Here is a 21,635-nt window from a genome sequence, read left to right on the forward strand (position 1 = left end):
TAACCATATATTATAACCCATTATCATTATACTATTCTTTAATATTAGTCATTGACGATGAATGTCTTCTATCTTTCTGTACTCCCAGCAATACATTCTCAGTGTAATTGCAGATTCATCTGATACACATTGTGTCTCCTCTTTCCTCCGTGTGTATGCCTCTATCTCTGCCCTTTACTAAGTCTGAACTATCATGACTACAGTAGGTGGGAGTGATAAGCCGTGTTAAATCCTCTCCCCAGGGTGCTACTGATAGCCCTAAACTCTGACCATTGTGCCATATTGATTCCAGCTCTATCTCCTCAGGTGGTTCTGATAAACGCGGTGCGGGATGTGGCGAAGGCTCTGGCCGAACTCATCGGTGCCACCAAATGTGCCGCTGGCAAGCCAGCTGACGACTCGTCCATGTACCAGCTGAAGAGCGCCGCCAAGGTAAAGGAATATATATTTATATATATAATATATATATACACACACACATCTATTTTATTCTTCTTAGAAGGGTGTGTGGGCACTGACTAAGTCAGAGCAGAGGACCCCCACCCCGTTGTCACCTTTTTCACCCCTCATGAGTTTGCAGGTATGAATATGAAGTACACAAAAAGTGTACTCTAAAGAAAATGCAGGGTAAAGTTAACTAAGAAGTTTAAGAGTTTCAGGCAAAGTTTACATTCATGTATTTCTTATGGAGACTGAAGGAGAGAACCTCCAGAGCTGGAAGACCCAGGGCTATACATACAGAGGTGCTATTTCATTCTCGTCATGCCCACTGTCACAGCTGCCATCTGCTGAAAAATGAAAAACTGTAGATCAGGCCTTCTGCATGTAACCTTGGTGCAGCTGTGGTCACTTAAATAGAGAAACTAAGATCAAAGTATACGTAATCCAGCCTCCGATACCTCAAAACCAAATATTTGCTAGTCTTCTGCAAACTTCCGCATCGTATTTATTTATTGTTCTCGCAACTATCATCCGAAGAACAGCGTGACACTAACGTTGCATGGGGTTTCTGATGTTTTCTCATCTAAATGGAATCGGGGCCACCCATGGACCGGGTCAGGTTGACAGATTGTTTCTGTTCCCCCAACATATGGTGACCTCCTAATGGGACCCTCTCAAACTCCTGGTGATCATGTTGCTGGAATTCCTAACTTAATAACGTACTCTTTGATGAATGCAGCCCTGATGGAACAGAATGTATCGGCAGGAAAAAATTACTCTAATCGTTTTATTTTTTTCCATCTGAGGTGTCGCTCAATAAACTGCACTTCAAGTCGTAAATCATACTCTTTTTCATTTGAAATGCAACCTTCATTATTCTTTTTTAGCAGCTAATGCCTTTCATTTTTATTTAAATATCACCTTCAACACATGTAACCAATGTTCACTGTCTTGGAATCAGTAAAAGAGGAGGTGAACATAGTTTTGTAATGTAATGTTTTAGCTGAGGAGAAAGAGCTCCACCTCCTGGTCTGACTGTGAGACTCATCATTTCTCCATTTCTTTGACAGGTCATGGTCACCAACGTGACGTCTCTTCTAAAAACAGTGAAGGCGGTGGAGGATGAAGCGACTCGCGGGACAAGGGCACTGGAGGCCACGATAGAGTGCATCAAGCAGGAGCTGACGGTGAGAGCTCCTCACAGGCCCAACCTCTTCTGGATTGTCTTTTGAGATGAGACGCAGCTTCTTTGCTAAAACTGTCTCAAAGGGGTTTAGGGATATCTATGTCTATATCTCTGAACATAACGGGGGAGCTATTTATTCTTTTTCCTTTTATTATCTGTCCAGCTCCTTCCCTCTCAGCCCCTGCAGGTTTCTCACAGCTCTTATCAGGGTTTTTTTTGTAATTTGCTACTAATCCTTACCAGAGGACTCTGAGTCTGGGTCCTTTTCCAAGAGCCGTATTCAACACAGTCTACCTAACCCATAATTATACAGCACTTATTAATTTCCTCTCTATTATTCCCATCTATTTTAAAACGATTATGAAGAATTTGGTGCTGATTTCTACGGGCCCTGTGGACAAATGTGGTGTTTGCTGCAGCGGGGCCTAACGATCTGCACCATGCAGTCCTGGTCCTGGTTCTCCCGTGACTCGCTTTGCTCCAGAAGGCCCATTCAGCCGGGGGCCTCCGACCGTGTAGTGTCGGTGTTGGCTCCCAGCAGCCGGGAGAGGAGCCGCTGCTGTCGGGCACGGAGCCCTCCACCTCCCACGAGAGCTTAGACGGCAGGCCGGCTGGAGGCCCTGCCAGAGTCTGAGCTGAAGGAGTTGCTGGCAAACATATGTGCCATAAATTTGTTTGTCTGATTTTGTGTGAAATTGGACTTGATGACGAGCATTAAGAATAACTGCAGACAATATTCCTGCTTATGGTCATAAAGAGGCACATCAATTGAGGTTGTTTTATAACCAGTTAAAAGTTCCTTGTTGGAAGTTTACTATATCTAAACCGCTGTCATGCCTACTATTTATCCAACTAACAGTGTCTTTCTGTCCTCATCACGTCAGGTGTTCCGGTCCAAGGACGTCCCAGACAAGTGCAACACACCCGAGGAGTTCATCCGCATGACAAAGGGCATCACCTTAGCAACGGCCAAGGCAGTGGCTGCAGGAAACTCTGCTCAGCAGGAGGATGTGATCGCCACTGCCAATCTGAGCCGAAAAGCCATCTCTGATATGCTGACTTCCTGCAAGGTGCTAATCCACACACACGCCGCTGCCAGAACAGACCTCACACAGACTCGCCCGGCTGGCAGGGAACATGTGAGCCCAGCCTGCTGAGAGCAGATAGCACTTTAGAGTCAAGTCTAATTGTTGCTAGTCGTGACTCAGTCACTTTTCAAAGTCGTCTGCGCTGCATTCAGGATGTCCTCAGTGACTGTAGACAAAAACAGAAGAAATACAGCTCTGAATGTAGTTTGGGATTGGCATTAGATAATGTGCATATTCCAGAACTAACATATATCCTTTTCACTTTTAAATCATGTCCTTTTTTTCACACTTACATGGTTTTCTCACCCTTCCAGCAAGCATCTTGCCACCCAGAAGTGGCCGAAGACTTGAGGAGCAAAGCCCTGCAGTACGGCTCTGAGTGCACAATCGGATACATCAGCCTTCTGGAGCAAGTCCTGCAGGTCAGAATGAGACACGTGTCTCATGAATATAGGATGGAAGTGACTTGCATTTGTACGTGTATATGTGTGTAGCAAGAGTGTGGATGAGTGGGTCCTGATATTTACTTTTACCATGTGAGGTTTCACAGGTCTTATCTGCAGGATTAAATCCCCTAATGTTTGAAAATGTAATCCTGACTTCCTGCCAGTCATGCTTTGCATTCACTGTAGCATCACTTCAACTGACAGAAAAATGCTGGTGATATTGTCATGTTTTTCCTTATTGTCAACAAATCCCACAAAAATACCCAAACCATGAATACATTGATGTTACAAACAAGATTTATCTGTCGCCCAACCTGATGACAGACGGTTCTTCTGTGCAACAGACCTCTAAGTGCCGTAAATACTGAGGGACAAGACTGAAACCAGCCCCAAGGAACTGAAATACTTAATCCTTTATAAAAAAATAAAAGTAAATCTTGTTGACCTGTTTTTAAAAGGTTGATGTCATTGTAGGAACAACTCGGCTCTGGTTTGAGTGTCAGTCAGGGGAGGGGCGTAGTGTTAGTGTCCCTGAGGCTCAACGATAGAATAATGCCAGCCTTATCCTTGGAAGAAGGTCTCATGAATGATTACCAGCTTTCACAGATGAATAACAAAACGGAATACTTAAAATGGGTTTTATGCCCACATCACATACGTCTGGAGCAACATTCATCTTCGAAATAGGATGTGATTTAAATTCTGAGCACCTTGTTGCATAAATCTGCATAAGAATCAGCAAAAAGCTTTTTTCATAATAACTCTCCCCATGAGTTGTGTTAAGACAAGTGTGTTGAGATGTAAGAAAATGTTAATCACGGTATTAATTTACTTAATTAATTATCTCATAATTAGTTGGGAGTAAATTGTGTTGACTGGCAGGAAATTAGCCATTAAAAGTAACCGGTGTTATAAATGTTGCCACGTTAGTTTTTACTTTAATTGTCTACAAGGTAAATAACAGATGTAAATGCTTTTTTTTCAGCTTGCCCGTGTGAATGTTAATATGTCTGCTCACTTCTACAATACATTTATTTGTTTGACGTGTTGGTGGGCTCCTGTGTTCTAGGCGCTGCACCGGCCCACGGCCGAGCAGAAGCAGCAGCTGGCCATGCACGCCAGGCATGTGGCGGCATGTGTGACGGAGCTCGTCCAGACAGCTGAGGCCATGAAAGGTGAGGCCACACACTCTGTCGCACACGCTTACACAATGCACACAAACAAAAGTCCGGTTTGACAACCTTTTAGTGACTGGGGACCTCATTCTGAGGGCCAAGAGGACCATTGGACACATGGCATTTATGTATATTTAGTCATCTAAATATATAATAGTATAACGTTAGTTTCATTACGAGAAGCTCGTGCGCGGTTTAAAAAATGTTGGCAGCTGATTTGGATTTAAATATGTAGACTTTATAGCCACCGCCGCAGTGTAAAACAACAAAAAAGCTGTAATTGCAAAATACTGTCAGTTTGAAGAAAAATGATTTCCATGAGGACGCAAATCTATTTCATAAAATGTCAAACAAAAACGTGACTGGATTGTGGAGATGTGAGAGATTAGTCAAAGAAGTCCTAATCCTCTTGTGCGTGAATGATTTGCCACTGTTATTGAGTCAAGCCCCCAAACCTGTTATCATCTGTAGTAAAGATAGTGTGGTGGATAAAATGTAATCATGAATATTGGGATTGCACCATAGTGACTGGAGTTTAAATGAAGCTCTGTAGGAGATGGTTATGGCACCGAGTGTTTCCTATCTAAGCTGCACTGCTGCCTCTGACAGGAGTAATAGATTATGTTTGGATGAGAATATGATTCCAGCATAGAGCCCGAGACCCAGAGGGGCTATCCACTTCACCTCTCTAATGTCCCATGTGCTCTTTACCCCTCCCCCCCCCCCCCACACCCCCTCTCTCTTCCATAGCTGCCGCAGATGGAGGTAAGTGGGATATGGTGTGTTTTGTTCCTCCAGATCACCTTTCATAGAGTCAGAAGGGGGTAGCGGAGTAGATGGCTTGGGGGTGGGGGTGCAGAACAGATTTCCTGAGAGCTCAACATAATCCATGAAAACATCGTTCCATCTGCTTTACCAAACTGTTCCCAAAACAGCTCTGTTTTATGCGCACTTAAAAAACAATAAAAAGACAATGATCCATCAAATGTGCATTTCTTCTCACTTTTAGTTTATCTTGTTTAACTTTGAGGCATTACTGTCACACTGCAAACAATTTTGCTCGTTTTCTGCAGCTGAAGTAGCTGGAGATTTAGTATCTCTGTGAGGCCTTAATTGTGTAAATGAGTTATTATTGAAGCATAATTTGGACCTCTTGTTACATAAAATCTGATATTATCGCCAGAGTGATGTGGGCCTCATGCAAGAACCACTTGTACAAAACCGATTTATTCTGAAGTGGCTTGTATGAGTAATTTAGGAGAACTCGCCGCATTCACCAGTTTTCTCATATTTTTTAATTCCTCTTAGATATGAGCACAAATTTCTCACTAATGGATTGTATATTTCATTACTCCATCCATCCATTATCAATACCGCTTCATCCTCATTAGGGTCGCGGGTATTTCATTACTGAATACTTTAAATTACTATATATATATAGATATAAATTACACTTCATAAATATGTTGACATTATCCTGTTATAGGCTAATATATATATATATGATGTTACACACATTTAAATAAAAAAAGTTAAGAATATGAACATATTTTTGCATGAGGTCCTTTGTACTTGTGTGTATTCATATGAAAACCAACATCTTGGTTTGCGTCGGCCCCTTTCAGGCTCCGAGTGTGTGGACCCCGCGGACCCCACAGTCATCGCTGAGATTGAGCTCCTCGGAGCAGCAGCGTCCATTGAAGCTGCAGCCAAGAAACTAGAGCAGCTGAAACCCCGAGCCAAGCCCAAGGTAGAAGTGCCCCCCTCAACCCTCAAAACCCTCAAAACCCACGCACAGCTTTTTGCCATTAATCAGCAGGAAGTCGATGTGGGCCAAATTTAGGAAAAGGTGACGCTGACTTTGAAGTGGAGTCGTGTTTTTCTCTGACGGATTAGCTATCTCGATGTCATTAAAGGAGAAGAAAACGTTTCTTCCTCCCATGTCGACTCACACAGCTGGTCTGGTGCGCTCAGAAAACTTTCTTCAAAGGTTCCTCTGGACATTATTTTGAGTTGTGTTGCCAGGAGACGCAGTTCCACTGATGGGTCCTGCAGCTTGTGTTGGAAAGAGTTCAAATGTGTGATGAACTCTCGTGACCCTTTCCGAACGAGAGGAGCTCCGTCATAGTGAACACATTTCCTTTATTGTATTTCAGTGTTCCTCATTTCTAAACTAAGCTGAGGGAGGCTTTCTTTTAGCCTGTTATTCGTCCCCTGGCAGATGGTAGTGAGAGAGCCCTTTGAGAGTGACATGCATTTGATATTGTTGTGTATGCAATACAGAGTTGTGTTTGTGTTGTGTGTGCATGACTGTTATTTGTTTATTTGTCTCTGGAGACTGGATAGTTGGATCCCATTGCTCTTCCTCCTGTGCCTGTAGTGCATCCCCCCGTTTCTTCACCTCTTCCCATACACAGATTGATGGTCAGTTAATCCATCTTCACATATGATATATATTACAGCATATTAAGGCTTTTATTAAAGCCCATATAACGCTCCGTCTGGTACTATAATACCACAGCTACAGACTGCATTTATAGGGACCTTTGTGTTTATGAAAAGGGATTAGTGAGTTAAAAGCTTTACCTCTTTTGAGTTGTCAGTGTCTCCCTCTAGTGATCTCACAGGAAATAAGCTTTACGACATAGCATTTAACGGGAGACTATCACTGGATTATATTACATTCATTCCCTCAATCTCACTGTCCTCAGAAAATGTAAAAAAAATGTACATGAGTATGCCTTACTATTGCCAATATAAAGAAAACTGGTTCAAATAATAATTATTGCTCAGCGTGATTCCTGCCTTAAAGCTAATTCAGTAGTCTGAAACTATTTTAGAACATCAATACGTTTTTTTTAAATTGTTTTTATTCAAGACGGATCTAATAAATATCACAATTCTTAGAAGCATAAAGCCGCTCGAGCGTCTGTAAACTAGCCCCTGAGATTGAAATGGGTGTTATTTGTCTGAAATAGCTTGGGTTCTCCTTCTTCCTCCTCTCTCCTCCCGGTCCTTTTGTCCCTCCCTCTGCGTCTCCTCACACTTCCAGTAAAGGAGGGCTCTTCCGCTCCCAGCATGCTCCCTTGTCCTGCCTGCCCATCCCTCTCTGAGGCGTTGTATACCTGGAAGTCTTCTCTGCAGGGCTCTGTCTGATATGTTTGATATATTAGGTTGTTATACAGTCCAACTATATATCAAACATATTCCTACAGTGTCCCGCCCTGTCTCCAGCCACGTGTGCCTTATGTGTTTCCGGAGGTCTGTGGTCAATCACATGCTGACGCAGAGACGTGTTGGCTGTCTCTGAGCTGACGCACTGGGACCGTCAAACCGGTGTTTAGTTCAGGTTTGGGAAATGGGACATCATGTCCGATTGTGATGATTGGGAGAGATAAAGCTAAACATTAGAGGTTATTATATGTTGTCTTATAATAGGCAGTAGCTATCATTGAGGACACTGAAGTCATGCACTCAGTATTTTGTGAGGCTGGAATAGGCTACATACTGCAATAATAATGTTATACTCCATTGCATATTTTAAAGGCTACTTTTAATATTCTCTGAATGCAAATCATACTTCTTTTAGGCTTATAAAAATATGACTCTGTGAATCAATATTTCCCCTGTGGAGGATTGGCAGTGTAGAAAAAGCTTTGAAACGGACATTAACCATCATGTTGGGAAGTAAAATATACAGTTCATGGCAAACTCCACATCCCATAAAAACATTTGAATCTTTTGTGATCATAACTCATCATTTTAGGATGTATAAAATCCTGGTTACGGCCCTAGTAGACACAGTGGTAATAATCTATTATAATGGTGGCATATACTATAGTTGTAAGTCTAAATGAATATGTGGTTTAACTTTCAGCAGGCAGATGAGACGCTGAATTTTGAAGAGCAGATATTAGAAGCAGCAAAGTCCATCGCTGCAGCGACTAGCGCTCTCGTGAAATCTGCATCAGCAGCTCAGAGAGAACTGGTGGCACAAGGCAAGGTCAGTCTACAGGCACTCGGACGCTCAACACGATTCTATATATTACTAATAATATCAACCAAGATGCACAACATGGCTTTCACCCAATGTCAACCTCAGGTCGGATCCAATCTAGCAAATGCAGTGGACGATGGTCAGTGGTCACAGGGTCTCATATCAGCTGTAAGTTCCCCGTAACACATTTACAAATCATTGGTTGACCGTTACCCTGATTACAACCAAAGGCCCGTGTTGCCCGCTGTAGGCGCGTATGGTCGCCACGGCCACCAGTAGCCTGTGTGAGGCGGCGAACGCCTCGGTGCAGGGCCAAGCCAGCGAGGAGAAGCTCATCTCTTCAGCCAAGCAGGTTGCGGCCTCCACGGCTCAGCTGCTGGTGGCCTGCAAGGTGAAGGCGGACCAGGATTCTGAAGCCATGAAGAGGCTACAGGTAACAGCCAAACTCAGCCCGCACAACATGCCCTTTGGAAATTGCATGCAGATTTATGTGCATGTTATGTGTTGTGTTATGCGCTGACTTTGAGATGATCCGTTTGAAGGCTGCCGGCAACGCGGTGAAGCGAGCTTCTGACAACCTGGTGAAGGCGGTGCAGAAAGCAGCGTTTGACAAGACTGAAGTTGACAGGGTGGTGGTAAAGACTAAATTCGTTGGAGGCATAGCTCAGGTAAGACAACAAATTTAAAAATGTTGACGGTATGTTAGAAATGGAAGATAAATCATTTGTGTTGTGTAGTTTGCCCTTTTCCCTGTGTCTTTGAACCCCTCGCTGATGTGCCTGTTTTCTGAAACCGCGATGAGTTGTTGAGGATAAAGAGCCCGGCGGCTTCATCTCAAAGCTGTTTACCAGGTTTACAGACGCCCACAGCTGCACATCACAGCTCTTGAAAACTAGCTTATGTTTTATCTCTGCAAAACAAATTATAAATAACTCTAGGGTGCCACAGGAAGACTGACTTTTTCATCTTGATTGAGTTTCTAATGCAGTTGGCGGTGCAGCCCAGGATCACTGTCTCATTGATTTCTGATAGTTTTTGCACAGGGAGTCAGTCATTACCTTTTTTTTTTTTTTAATTGCCCAAATGATAATGGAGTTATTAGCATTATTATTTACTATCCCTTACTCATAATCTTGATATCTCAGGAATGCCTGGGGGAATTTGGCAAAGCTTAACTGATGGCCAATGGTCACTGTGACCTCACCAAACATGTTTTTGCATACAACCATACCAATATCCAATTAATGTCTAATAAATATAATCTGATAAAATTATGGAAAAAAAGTGATTACATTTTGGATTTAACTGATTGGCGGAGACATACAACCCAGAGGCGGTTTCAAAATGTTATGGCCTATGAGCAAGGCACTGAACCCCCAGTTGCTTCCCGGGCGCTTCACCGCAGCCCACTGCTCCTTAATAACTAAGGATGGGTTAAATGCAGAGAACTAATTTCCCCTTGGGGATTAATAAAAGTGTATATTCATTCTATTCTATTCTAATGCTAATCCGTTCTGCTATTACTCAAGAATTTAATACAATGCAGTCCAAATGTTGTTATGAAATTACCTATCCGCCGTAATGTTTAAATGTGTCTTTCTACAATTATTCACCTGAATTTTGAGGAAAGTTTTTTTTTTGCCGGGGGGTGGGGGGGCTGTCACTATAAGATGCTGTATTGTCTCCAATGGGTTGTGTTTGGAGTTCATAGGCTGCAGAATGTGAGCCGAGTGCTGTGCAGCTGTTGATTTTCCATATCAAGCTCTCCACAGGAATGGGATTATGACGAGTGGAAGGCACATTGTCCTGTCAGCTGTTCCCGTTCCCTCCTCAGATCATCGCGGCTCAGGAGGAGATGCTGAGGAAGGAGCGAGAGCTGGAGGAAGCCCGGAAAAAGCTGGCTCAGATCCGACAGCAGCAGTACAAGTTCCTGCCGAGCGAGCTGAGGGAGGAGGAGGGCTGATTGGCAGATGGGGTGTGAGCCGCGCTGATGACACCCTCTTGTCATGGGGAGACGATGCCGATGTACGATTGGCCGCTTTGCTCTCATACTACCGAGGAATATACAGCACTTGAAACGAGTGCCTGTGCTCTGTGAATGTGTGTGTGTATGTATGTACGTGTGTGTGTGTGACAGTGAACGGCATTGGCATTCAGAGTTGAATATGGACGTGGTTGTTCCAGTTGTCACTATAAGCAGGCGGTAAAGTTGAGGAACGTGTCATTGCTTTGTGAGTGTTCCTGCATCATGAGCGTTATCGACTTCTACAATCACCCATCGAAGATGTTGCAAATGCAGAAATCCTCTATAATCAGTGAATGTCCTATAATTGATCAAGATTTAGATAAAATATAAATGAACTAATGATATCTCTGCAAGTGGCGGAACAAACCTAAAGGTCCATAGCTTGTACTATAAATGTAAAAAACTTTAATAAAAAAGGCAGGAGGGGAAGGCCTCGTTTCACCACTGGCTTGCATGCACCATAATGTCTATACAGCTCAATGAAGCAACTAACCAATAGAGTAGTAAAGCTTTTATTTTACTAATAACAATGTGAATTTGGGGTTTGCTGTTTAGGTAGAAAATCTTTAGAAATGAAAGAGTTCAGATTAAACTATAGTCCAGCTTGATGCCAAACAATGAGGGTTTCTGATTGGAGTAAATAAAAGATTACAGACCACTGGCCAACACTAGCTTTAAAGATAATTATTTTTGGCAGAGTTTTCTAAAAGAGCAGACCGGTGATATTTAGAGAATCTGGACTATATATGACCAAATACGTCATGCTGCTTGAACATCATGTCACTCTGCGTCGGTTTATCCCTCTGAAATACGGAGCTGTGTAAGAAATATGTGTTTACATTACCTGTCGAGTTTGTTCTTGTCTTCATGTTTTAATTCCTCTCATATTGACACTGGCCAGATTTAGTTTGGGTACCCACTGTACTGTACACACACACACACAGATAGTTATTCTCCACCAGTCACCGCCCTGTCGTGGGAAAGTCGTTCTCACTTTCCACCGACTGTCTATAGAAATACATTACACTGAATATCCTGGCGTGATCATGAGAGTCTGCGCTGTTATTGGTTGTAAGATTGTTTATGTGCAATGATATTTTGGCTTTGGGCTCTTGAATGAAGGGAGCATCCATCATGCACTGAAGACAACGATTTAAAGCTTCCATTCTATTCAATGTAGGACATTCTTCTGACAAACTAGAAGGACGTAGCTTCAAGCTCTGAGTGAGGAAACTTATTAAATGCTTTATTTCACTTTAATTTATAATATATTGGAAATTTGAAGCGGTTCATCTCCTCACTGTGTCCATGCCAGTGTCTGGACTACATTGTGTACTAGTGCCTTACTTGAAGATCAGGCTGAGTGGGAGCCTGAGCCTTGTCCTCTGGATCAGAACAGGGTGTCAGTCTAATCCCCATCGGGGTCTTAAACTGTCACTTAGTCCTTTGCCATACAATACAATGCCTTGGCTGGTGGCCAACTTGCCTACAATATTAAAATGCTGATAGAAAAGGGCATCTGTGGATACCTGAGGATTTAGAAACCGTGTTGGAAGACTAACACCAGACTGCATTCCATGAGCATGTGGCAATTTGTGTTTGAAGTCAAGAAATTGTTGAAATCATTATGCCAAGTCTCTCTTAGATGTTGGACTTAATAACTTCCTTGTTTCATCGTCTAACCACTATTAAAGAAAATCATTAAATGTAAGAATTACCCTGAAATATATTGTCTAACTGATTTGTCCATGTATAAATGGAAATTAGAAAAAGTTACTAGCTCTGTTATGAATAGGTGTTGTGCTTTCTTTAACAGACTGCATTAGTTTTATGAGTTGATGCTGTATGTATAATATTTATCTGGTCACAAAAGTATTTTTTGTATTCACCAAAAATAAAGAGTTTCAAACAACCAGTGCCATTGAGATTATTGTTTACCTTTTTCACCGTGCAAAAAAAAGAAAGTCTTTTATAAATGTAATACTGCATTGTTTCCAGCAGGTGTCAGCATTAGACTTCACAGTTCAGGCCGAGGGATCAGTGGATGTTTGGAGAAATATGTTCTTGTGGAAGGATTGGCAATGTTAGCCAGACCAAATATGGACATAGTGGATGTGCTTTTTTTCCTCTGGGTTCACAGACCAGACCTCGAAGTATGCAGTGATTCCCATGTAGATGTTTGGGTCATGAATGAGAGTTCACATCCATTTTGCACTCTGGGTTTCGCAGTTCCACAGCTAAAACCTCTAGGCTGGATAGAGGTAGCCTCATGTTGACATGTTGTGTCACGACGCTATTAGAGTGGACCCAAAATCACGACTCAGACAGGAGTAACAAAGATTACTGTCTTTGGGCAGGCAAAACCGGGAGATCAGTCGAAGAAGCAAACAAGTCCAAAAAGGGGCAGAGCAGAGAATCAGAGGTCAGGGCAGGCAGGGTCAGAACAGGCAGGTCAAGAATATACTCTAATAACGCTGGAGAACTTGCCACGAAAACACAAGACAATCTGGCAGAGGACAAGTGGAAGTGAGGGAGCTAAATAGTGAGGGACTAATGAGGGGATGCTCTGCAGGTGAGAAGGGCGTGAGGACCAGGTGAAGGGAATGAGGGACTAACGAGGGAGTGATCAGAGGCAGGTGAGGGGAGTTGGATTGACGAGATGGTGTGACAGGATGAAAACAACTATTACAAAAAGGAAGGCGTGGAGCTAAACTGTTGCATGTTGTTTGTCTGCCACCGACAAAAACTCAGATGTGTACCTTGTTTTGGCCTTTTTTACCGCCGGTGATACAAACTTATTTCCCTCTGAAGCTGATCCTCTTTCCGTGTCAGCAGCGTATACGATGGAAGAGTGTAAAAGATGGTTAGAGGTGGCCACTAACGCACCGAGTTGTCCGAATGAGCACCATATTTGGTTGTTTGAGTGTTTTGGTCTCATGCAAGGCCACACAGTAGAGAGGGTAAACTGAAGCCATGTGTTTAACTGTGAGTGCACTACTGCTCACCCTCTTCCTCCCTTCAGTCCTCAGGACCAGGAGGATGATTGTGTGGAGCAATCGAAACCTCAATAGATGAATGACGTAAAGCAGAGACACGGCCTGGTCGAGTTCGTCCTCTTCGTGTCCTGAACTTCATGTTTTCAGACTGATTAGTAAACCCCTCTTATAGAGCTATAATTAAGTTTTCCTTTCCTGAAAAATGTCCATTTGGCAGAAGAAGCGCCGTGCTCAGCATAATAGTTGAAAATGAAAATAAAGAATATTTCTGGGATTAGGGTTTCTCATGCACTCAATCTATTCGCCTACATCTGTATCCCAAGCTCTTACTTAGTTTTTCTATTGGTTGTCATAAACAAGACTTCCGGTTACATGTCATGTTCTTGCACGTAGACTTAATGCCCTTTGCTGGCTCGAGGTTTGATGCCTGACGCCGTGGCAGATATAATAAACTGTCAACTCCAGACTTTTGGCAGGTCTAATTTCCAAAAGTCTGATGAAACGAACAGTTATGCTTTGCAACAACACTTTACACCTTTGGCATCCTTAATGTCTTATATTTGTTGAGTTGGAAGGTTTATTTTGCAGCCACTTCAATGTGTCGTTCCTAATCCCCACAGATTGGCAGCCACTTAGTTTCAGTGTTCAGGTTCTCAAAAATGAAGCTATGTTAACTCACGGCTAATCGCATGACACTCAGTCAACCCTCCTCTTTCATCCTTTCAGTACTACTTCACAGAATGTTGTGTTAAGTAGTGGCAGAGCAAATGCACTTGGCTGATATGAGTTTCATAAATCCATATGTTTGTATATTTTCCAGTGTAAATAAAAGGCACACAAGTGATCATGTGCAGGAATGGAGTCATGGCCTGTGCTAAGAACAGCTCTGAAATGGAGAGTTGCCATTCTGGGAAGCTATATGTGGCCAGTTGTAGCAGTTAAGAATACTCCTTGAAATTTCAGTTTTTATCAGATTCTTAATTTTCTTTTTAAGGGATTACAACAGTTATATTACCAGACTAATTAATTGTAAATTATTATGTTTTTTGTTTGACGCCCGGTTTAGAGGGTATCGTGGTCTGTTGCAGCACAGAGAGGTTAACAGCCTCTCCCCATAGCCAGTTGTCTTCACTTGTAGAGAGAATTATGAAAGAGGAAGTGAGGTTTGGGAAAAAATGCACATAGGGAAATGCTTTAGGTTTTGGGCTGGGCCTTTTGACCAAAGCATGCTACTGAAACTTTCATTTTTCCCCCAGACATTATCTCAATCTCACAGGGACTTACTTTCTCACATTTTTGTCTAATCAAAACATCAGTGAATAGAAACGTCTGGCTGTAAACTTGGTCTTTGTGATGTTGTCGTCTCTATTTCAAGCGTGCCTGCTCCTCAAGATTTGTATGAAACTTCACAGTAGTAAAGGAAGGGGTCCAGTAATGTGCATGTCAAGCCAAGAAACGTACAGCTTGCCCAAGCTGATAAAACAGTGGAAACCAGCATCGTTAATCAGTTAATAGCTGTAATTAATGTTTGACTTTGGTCCATTTGGTCAGGGAGTTTCACACATAGTCCAGACCCGAAGTCGTATGCAGAGAGAAGGATAGAAGCCACTAAACAAACTGCAGAGGAAAAATACCAAAACCTTCCAGCTGTCTTTTTCTGACTGTTTACGTGACCTGTTTTGTAAATGAAGATGGTGGCTTTTATGACTAAAGCAACTATTGTGTTCATCTTTCTCCAAGTACCCCTCAATAGCTCAATAAGGCCCTTCATGTTTCAGTGTGTATGTGCATGTGTACTGAATGGACTTTGTGTAAACATACGGGTAGAGAAATGCTCTGAAAAGGGTGAAGAAAAGGAAAATGACAGTGACTTGGATTTACCTAAGGTCATTGTGTAAAAAAGACGCCTGAGGTTTGCTCCTATTCACATACCACTGCTCTGCTGCTCTGGGAAGCAGGCCTTCCTAACATAAACCTGGAGGACAGCAGCTGATGGATGTAAGAGAGCCATTTACTCAGGTCTGGAGCACATGACTATTTTAGGTCATCAACATGTTTCTCCAAACGTGGCTCCATTTCTTATCCACTGAACACCCTTTGATTTAATAAGACTCGTGAACTGTCTGGAGATGACTTCAGCGCTTTCTGAACTTAGGACATGGCACGAGTCTATGTGCTGTGATTTAAAAAGAGGTGACTGTAATATCGCCCTACATGGTTGATTGGCTGTTTCCTATCTGACAGATTATGGAAGTCTCCTGAGACACACTGGGGTGGGTAAGATTAGATGAAAACCAAGCTTTATTTTGTAACATGACAAACAGGGTCGGTTCACATACTGCTACAGCTCAGCCAAACGGTAAAGAAGTGATAGTTTGAGTGTTAAACTGCATTAAATATCCCACATTCATGCCTTTATGTAATACTAAAGCCAACATAATTCAACCATTTCCATGAGATAACAGGCGAGTGGTGCTTTCATGTGAAGTATGTGAGTTAGTTGGGGTCACATTCTGCCCCTCCACTGCTGAGTGACAGCATTCGCTGTCCATTTCTCCCATGACGGCACAGCAGCTCCTTTAGCCTTCTTGTAAGGAAGGCAGTATTTCTCAGTCAGCAACGAACGACAGGAGGGCTATATTGGGTCACAGCTGAGACTCAAACCCTGGGTGCTAATTCTGGACGGCTCCACTAGTAACATCAGGAATACCCATTAAACATATGTGTGACTCCAACACCCGCTCTTCCAAAGTCAGGCTCTGTTCCCAGTGTCTTGGTCTTAAAGAGTGGAACCGGGGGGGAACTGTCGATCTCAGACTGTGCTGCCGACTGGAACTGATCCGCGGCGTTGCTCTGATTTAAGCTGTCGAAAGTGAAATGTAACACTCGTCCCTCTAAGCCCTCTGTCTTAATCAGGGAACTTTGCTTGACACTCGTTAGATGACAGGCCACATTTCTGCAGAGAAAGTCGTCCTTGGCTTCTTTTCTTCTCTGGATCCTGCGGCCTCCCCGCCCCGTATTAAACAGTCACTCCACTTATTGCTCAGCAGATCTCCTCGGAACACTGATGCCAGTTTTCTAAGAAAGGATTTGGTGTGGGGACTGCCAAGATGCTTTTTCAGGGTGTCTTTTTTATCCATACTATTGTGTCTTACAATGCCAGTCTGACCTTTGCTGAGTGACCGAACAACTTTTCTTCAGTCTTCACTGTCTGGTGGAAAGTAACATTTACTCAATACTGCCCGTAAGAATAATTTTGAGGTACTTTTAAATACCTTTTCACTTTAATGCTATTTATATTCGCTTAATTTCAGATACCTTCAGCTGTAATTACAAATTTTAGATTAAGATTTTACATAGAAGAGAAATGATAAGCTTGCCAACATTTTAGTTTGTGACCCTTTCCCCAAAAAAAGAGTTTGCCTTGTAAACTTCTCAGATAGTTTTATTTAAAAGCAAGGATTAGAGAAAAGTCCAATAAATGAATACAAATGTGTGACCTTTCATTGCATCAATCATATCAGGGCTCCTCACATTTGTATTGTGGTCCACAGGAGGAGGCTTAACTCCTAGCTTGAAAACCACGAGACTAAAGTACACAACTCGATACAAAGATGTTTAAAATAGCACAACCAGCTATTACAGTGAAATATTTAGTACTAATTAATGACATTTGATAATGTCACATAGATTAATATAACAGTTAAAGGGATGATTTATGCTTTTACTTTGAGTTCATTTAGCTGTTATTTTACTTTTACTCATAGCATCCTAAATTCAAGAAATAACTTTATGTTCAGGATTTGGTATGTTGACTTATCTAAATGATCTGAAAACGTCTTCCTCTCCCGGATGGGAGAGCTGTGACTCAGAGCATAATTACTCTCTTATCGTACTCTCCATTGCTATCTCTGACCCCGAGGCCTTGGACAGGAATTAACCACACCACACCAAATGGATGTCTATTTGTTGTCATGTCCCGGCACTCGGGAAGTTGTCTCATTACTGACTTTCCGCAACTGTTGTATCGAGCTCCCGAGCTGTGTGGTGAGTCTGAGGGGAAAAGGGTCACGGCCTTTGATCAACCGTGGGGCCGCAGAAAGGCTTTGGTGTTAGAATGCAGGTGCCGCAGAGCTCTGGGTTCCTGTGGCATTCCTCGCTGCAGAGAGACCACTGTGACCAGTTTGTAGTGAGTGGAGCCCACAGCCACTCCAAACCACACTGGAATGTCTCATCACCATAGATTCTCACACAAGCTCCACATCATGGCTTTTCTTCAGCCGAGCCATGGTCATTGTGCGGTTTGAAGTTCATATGCTCATATAAACCTTCACTTTCTTCCTTCAGATTTCAGAAAACTAGACTTTTTGTTTGCTAAAAGTGGAAATTGAAAAGTTTTTTTAATGGTGACTATTCTCCCTCAAGGAGAGCTCAGATGGATTTCGTTGTTTGGCTTTATAAAGAGAAGTTTGTCGTCATAAAAATATAGACATACTGACATACTGCCATAGAAGTCCAGCATCCTCCTCCTCTCGCCATTGTTTAGTTTCTCTGCACCCGAGGGCTCCGACGGGCAGGACTGTAACAGTGGCTGAGCTGGAGGTGCATACCGAGAAGTTTTATAGCTTTGTGGAATGGAAAGAAATATCGAGTACGTCTTTGGACCTCACAAAAAGCCCCCGCCACTTAGCCCTCTCCTCTGTCGACGCTAACAGCACAGAGCCCATATATGGACACATATATGAAAGATTCTCCCTCTGTGTGCAAACACGGAAACTTCTAGCCCCGTGACATTAGGGGCAAAAGATTTAAGGGAAATATTTAAAGAAAGCTATCAACGAGATGCTGGGCAGCTGTGGAAGAGCAAGCAACAACTGTAAGAGGGTATCAACAAGCACAAAGCAAAGGACGTGAGCATATAAGTCAACATCTTAAACTAGATCTTTCAACAGCCTCTGATCCTTGAAGGGAGAATATCTGAGCGCACAACCCTGATGCTGTGGAAGGAATCTCTAATCTGGAACTGGGAGAGGCTCAAGCTGCCTGTAAACAATCATTTACTCTTCCTCTTCCCGCTTGCCCTTTTACTGTGTACCAATAAACGCAACAGAAGTGCAAAATGTGTTGTCCTAAATTGAAGGCAGATTTGTATTGCGGAATGCCAGACACATTGACTTTTCTGTTTGAGTATTCCTGCTATGACATGTCTGGCCTTTGAGAATTTAATTTTACACAATAATTCTAGCATGGCATCCCGCTTGAATCTGAAATGAATCGTGACAGTTCCCCCCGAATGCTTTCTCTCCTCCCCTCTTAAATCTAAGCTGACTGAGCGGCATCAGATATGGCTGTCGTTCGTGCCTCTCTGTGTGTCTCCATCCGCAGAGGGGGAACACAAACAAACATTCTGGGAGGAGTCCGACCGAGGCCACAAATATTCCTCCATTATGACTTCTTCCCACATTTGTGTTTGCAGTGGTGGAAGCCTTCATATTTGTCATTTTTATGCCAAAGCTCAGCTTGTTTTCTCTCAATAAGTCTTGGCTGCTTGCATTGTGCCCCAGAGGCCTCTCTGCAAACTTGACATCTAAATCACAACTTTGACTAATGCAGTTGGAGAAAGAATGTGTCCAATCGGAAAGGATTTCTATGAAACTATATGAGACAAAACCAGTTTGTCCCCATTCCTGGCCTGTCAGAGTTGTATTACAGGTCTTTACCGTCTACGAGATGACTGATCCTTTCATTTAACAGCAGCTACTTGTGCTGTTGAAAAATCTTGGCACAAGAATAATGCTGCCCATCCACAATGGAACACCTGCACCTCAAATATTTGACCCTCATACCTCAGGAATTTGACTCAAATTATGAAGCATGCCCACAATGAAGATTGTGAATGTCGAGCTACTTACACTGCACTCTCAGTTTCCCTTGACAAGATAGAAAGTTTAAATGGGATTACAACTGACTGAGGGACACTTTGTTGTTTGATTTAAACATTTATCAACACACAGAACTGCATAACGGCCTTATTGCAAATATCATTAAAGTAGAATGCTGTGGCAGTTTCTTTGCCATGGTTGTGGTTAGATGTCCACCTCTCTAATGTAGCAGTTTGAGTCTCTCAAGCAGTTTATGTCAGAGGAATATTACTGGCAATAAAGCCAGCAACAGTAGGCTATGGACTGGGCTTGGGTTACAGCTTGGGTTGCACCCCTCCTCCTCTTTTGCTTCGCTAAATGAGCATGCCCCTGCATGGAGCTATCTAATTCCATGGGTACCATCTGAACGAGCCAAGGAGTCCTCTCTATATATATCTGGGCAATGTCTGCAGAAATCTTCAGATGGTATTTGACAAGGAACCTGCCAGCACTGTGCTTCTCTGAGTTTCACTCGGCGGCTTCTCTCAACATGGAGGGACAGCTATCCGCAGGGCTCCCTTGCTGTTATTTGAAAACAACCCCACACGTGTCAGAATGCTGGAGCTTCCTACTAAATTATATAATTTTAGTAAAAAGAAAGCAGTTCAAGATTTTCCTCCTAAAAAAAAAAAATGTCTTTTTTTTTATCTGACAGGCATTGTGACTGAGACTCAACAGAGCCAGAGACATTCAGTCTCTAATGTAGTGACATTTCAGACATGACTCAGCAGTAAATGTATCTCCCATGGGTGGGCTCAGGCAAACATGATTTCAGGCACAACAGTCAAGCTCCTCCCAGAGCGGCGGCGTCGGGGAACTGACCATTCCTTATGCATCGAGGGTTGTCACTGTAGGCCTAACAGATTAACTAATACAGGGTTACAGTATTAGTATTAAAGCTCTTGGAAAGCTGTTGTGTCACTTCGATTGGCACGAGGACAAACTGCACTACCGCCTCAACGCCACAAAGTGACAGCGTTGAAGGTCTGAGAAGGTCTCTTAGTTCTGCTGCACCTGTTTCAATCAGCTGTTGTCTCCTGTAGACGTGAAAATGGACAATTGTTGTCTGATGGCAAGTCTGTTTCTATACACACTATGTTGTGAGGAATGAATTCCTCGATCAGGAATGTCACACGACGTCCTCTCAGCTGTTTGCCGCCTCTGAGGATGAACATTGAGAAGATTCTTGGCTTTTTATAAGAGCTCATTCAATCAGTGCCTTCTAAAGACGATACATCCTTTATTAATGTGACGGTTGGCAAGTATGTGGAACAGAAGAAAATATAGCAAGAGTTAAATGAAAAAACACTTAGTTCATAACTCATGTTATCAGAGTAAGATCCATATTAGTAAACATTTCATGGGTTTTCATGTTTCAGTAACAGTCAGAATGCTATAAATGTAGATGGGAGGACATAGACTTAATATTTTACAGATGCTTTCATCGACTCCTTTGGTCCGAGGCTTGAGACGCCTTGAGAAGCAGATGTATTCTTTTATTCTTTCAAAAAGCAAATTATATGTCTGGAGATTTATTTTGTCTTTAACAGCCAGGAAAAAAGAAACTCTTGTCTTCGAAACACCACCAAAGCCTAAAAATATGATAACATGTTAAAGATGTTGTTATTGCTGTTCTCATGTAGTCAACACAAGAAAATCATTCTTTACATTCTTTTGCTTTATTTTAAGATGTAAGTGCCTTTTAATTTTCCAATGTAACTTAGAACGCGATAGTTTTCAACAAGGGGCAGTGATTTGAGACTTCTTTAATTAAAGCAAACATATTGGGCCCTGGGCTATTTTTACTGTACCTTCAGAATGTGAAAGGAAACATCATAATGAAGCTTATTTTCATTCCCAGAATGCCACAGCAAATCCAGTGGGCCCTCACCAACCTCCCCAGTGTCCAATACATGGAAAGGCCATTTTATGATAATTAGGATCACATTGCAAGTCACGATTAACACCAGTGCCTGTCAACGCTGTAAGGAGATTGTTGAAGACAAGTAATTAAGTATTATTATTAAGAAATATGACAACAGCATCAAAAATTATAGAACCCAGTATTAAATAGAAACATTCACAACTATATCTTTAGCTCAGCATATCTCACATGTTAAATGTACATGTTTGTCAAATTTTTTTTAACACTGTTCTTTATAAATTAGGTACAGTAAATTACTTAATTTGTTAAGCAATGCATAATTTTAGCATGTTTAGAGCCTTTTCTATGCAGAAGCAACCTCCACGTTTTTTTATTTTTAACTCATAACAAGTTGGGGGGGAAAAAATACCTTTTCCAGACATGTGATCCTAAAATCACAAATGTTACCTGATTTTGATCCAGTGAAATATAATA

At 42.3% G+C, this 21,635-nt stretch overlaps 1 protein-coding gene across 4 annotated transcripts in view; it reads left to right on the forward strand.

Annotated features, from left to right (window-relative positions):
• The window catches only part of LOC130194877 (talin-2-like), a 99,383-nt gene extending 87,103 nt beyond the window's left edge, over positions 1-12,280 (forward strand). For all 4 annotated transcript variants that reach the window (XM_056416084.1, XM_056416086.1, XM_056416085.1 and 1 more), the window contains exons 47-58: positions 307-432; positions 1,512-1,628; positions 2,512-2,697; positions 3,030-3,137; positions 4,231-4,336; positions 5,087-5,101; positions 5,962-6,086; positions 8,214-8,339; positions 8,439-8,501; positions 8,584-8,766; positions 8,876-9,001; positions 10,168-12,280. In XM_056416084.1, coding sequence (XP_056272059.1) covers positions 307-432; positions 1,512-1,628; positions 2,512-2,697; positions 3,030-3,137; positions 4,231-4,336; positions 5,087-5,101; positions 5,962-6,086; positions 8,214-8,339; positions 8,439-8,501; positions 8,584-8,766; positions 8,876-9,001; positions 10,168-10,296 — 1,410 coding nt within the window. In that variant the 3' untranslated portion in view covers positions 10,297-12,280. The remainder of the gene's footprint in view (positions 1-306; positions 433-1,511; positions 1,629-2,511; positions 2,698-3,029; positions 3,138-4,230; positions 4,337-5,086; positions 5,102-5,961; positions 6,087-8,213; positions 8,340-8,438; positions 8,502-8,583; positions 8,767-8,875; positions 9,002-10,167) is intronic.
• The last annotated feature ends 9,355 nt before the right edge of the window (positions 12,281-21,635 follow it).

Source organism: Pseudoliparis swirei, chromosome 6, assembly GCF_029220125.1.
Source record: "Pseudoliparis swirei isolate HS2019 ecotype Mariana Trench chromosome 6, NWPU_hadal_v1, whole genome shotgun sequence".
Taxonomy (NCBI): Eukaryota; Metazoa; Chordata; class Actinopteri; order Perciformes; family Liparidae; genus Pseudoliparis; species Pseudoliparis swirei.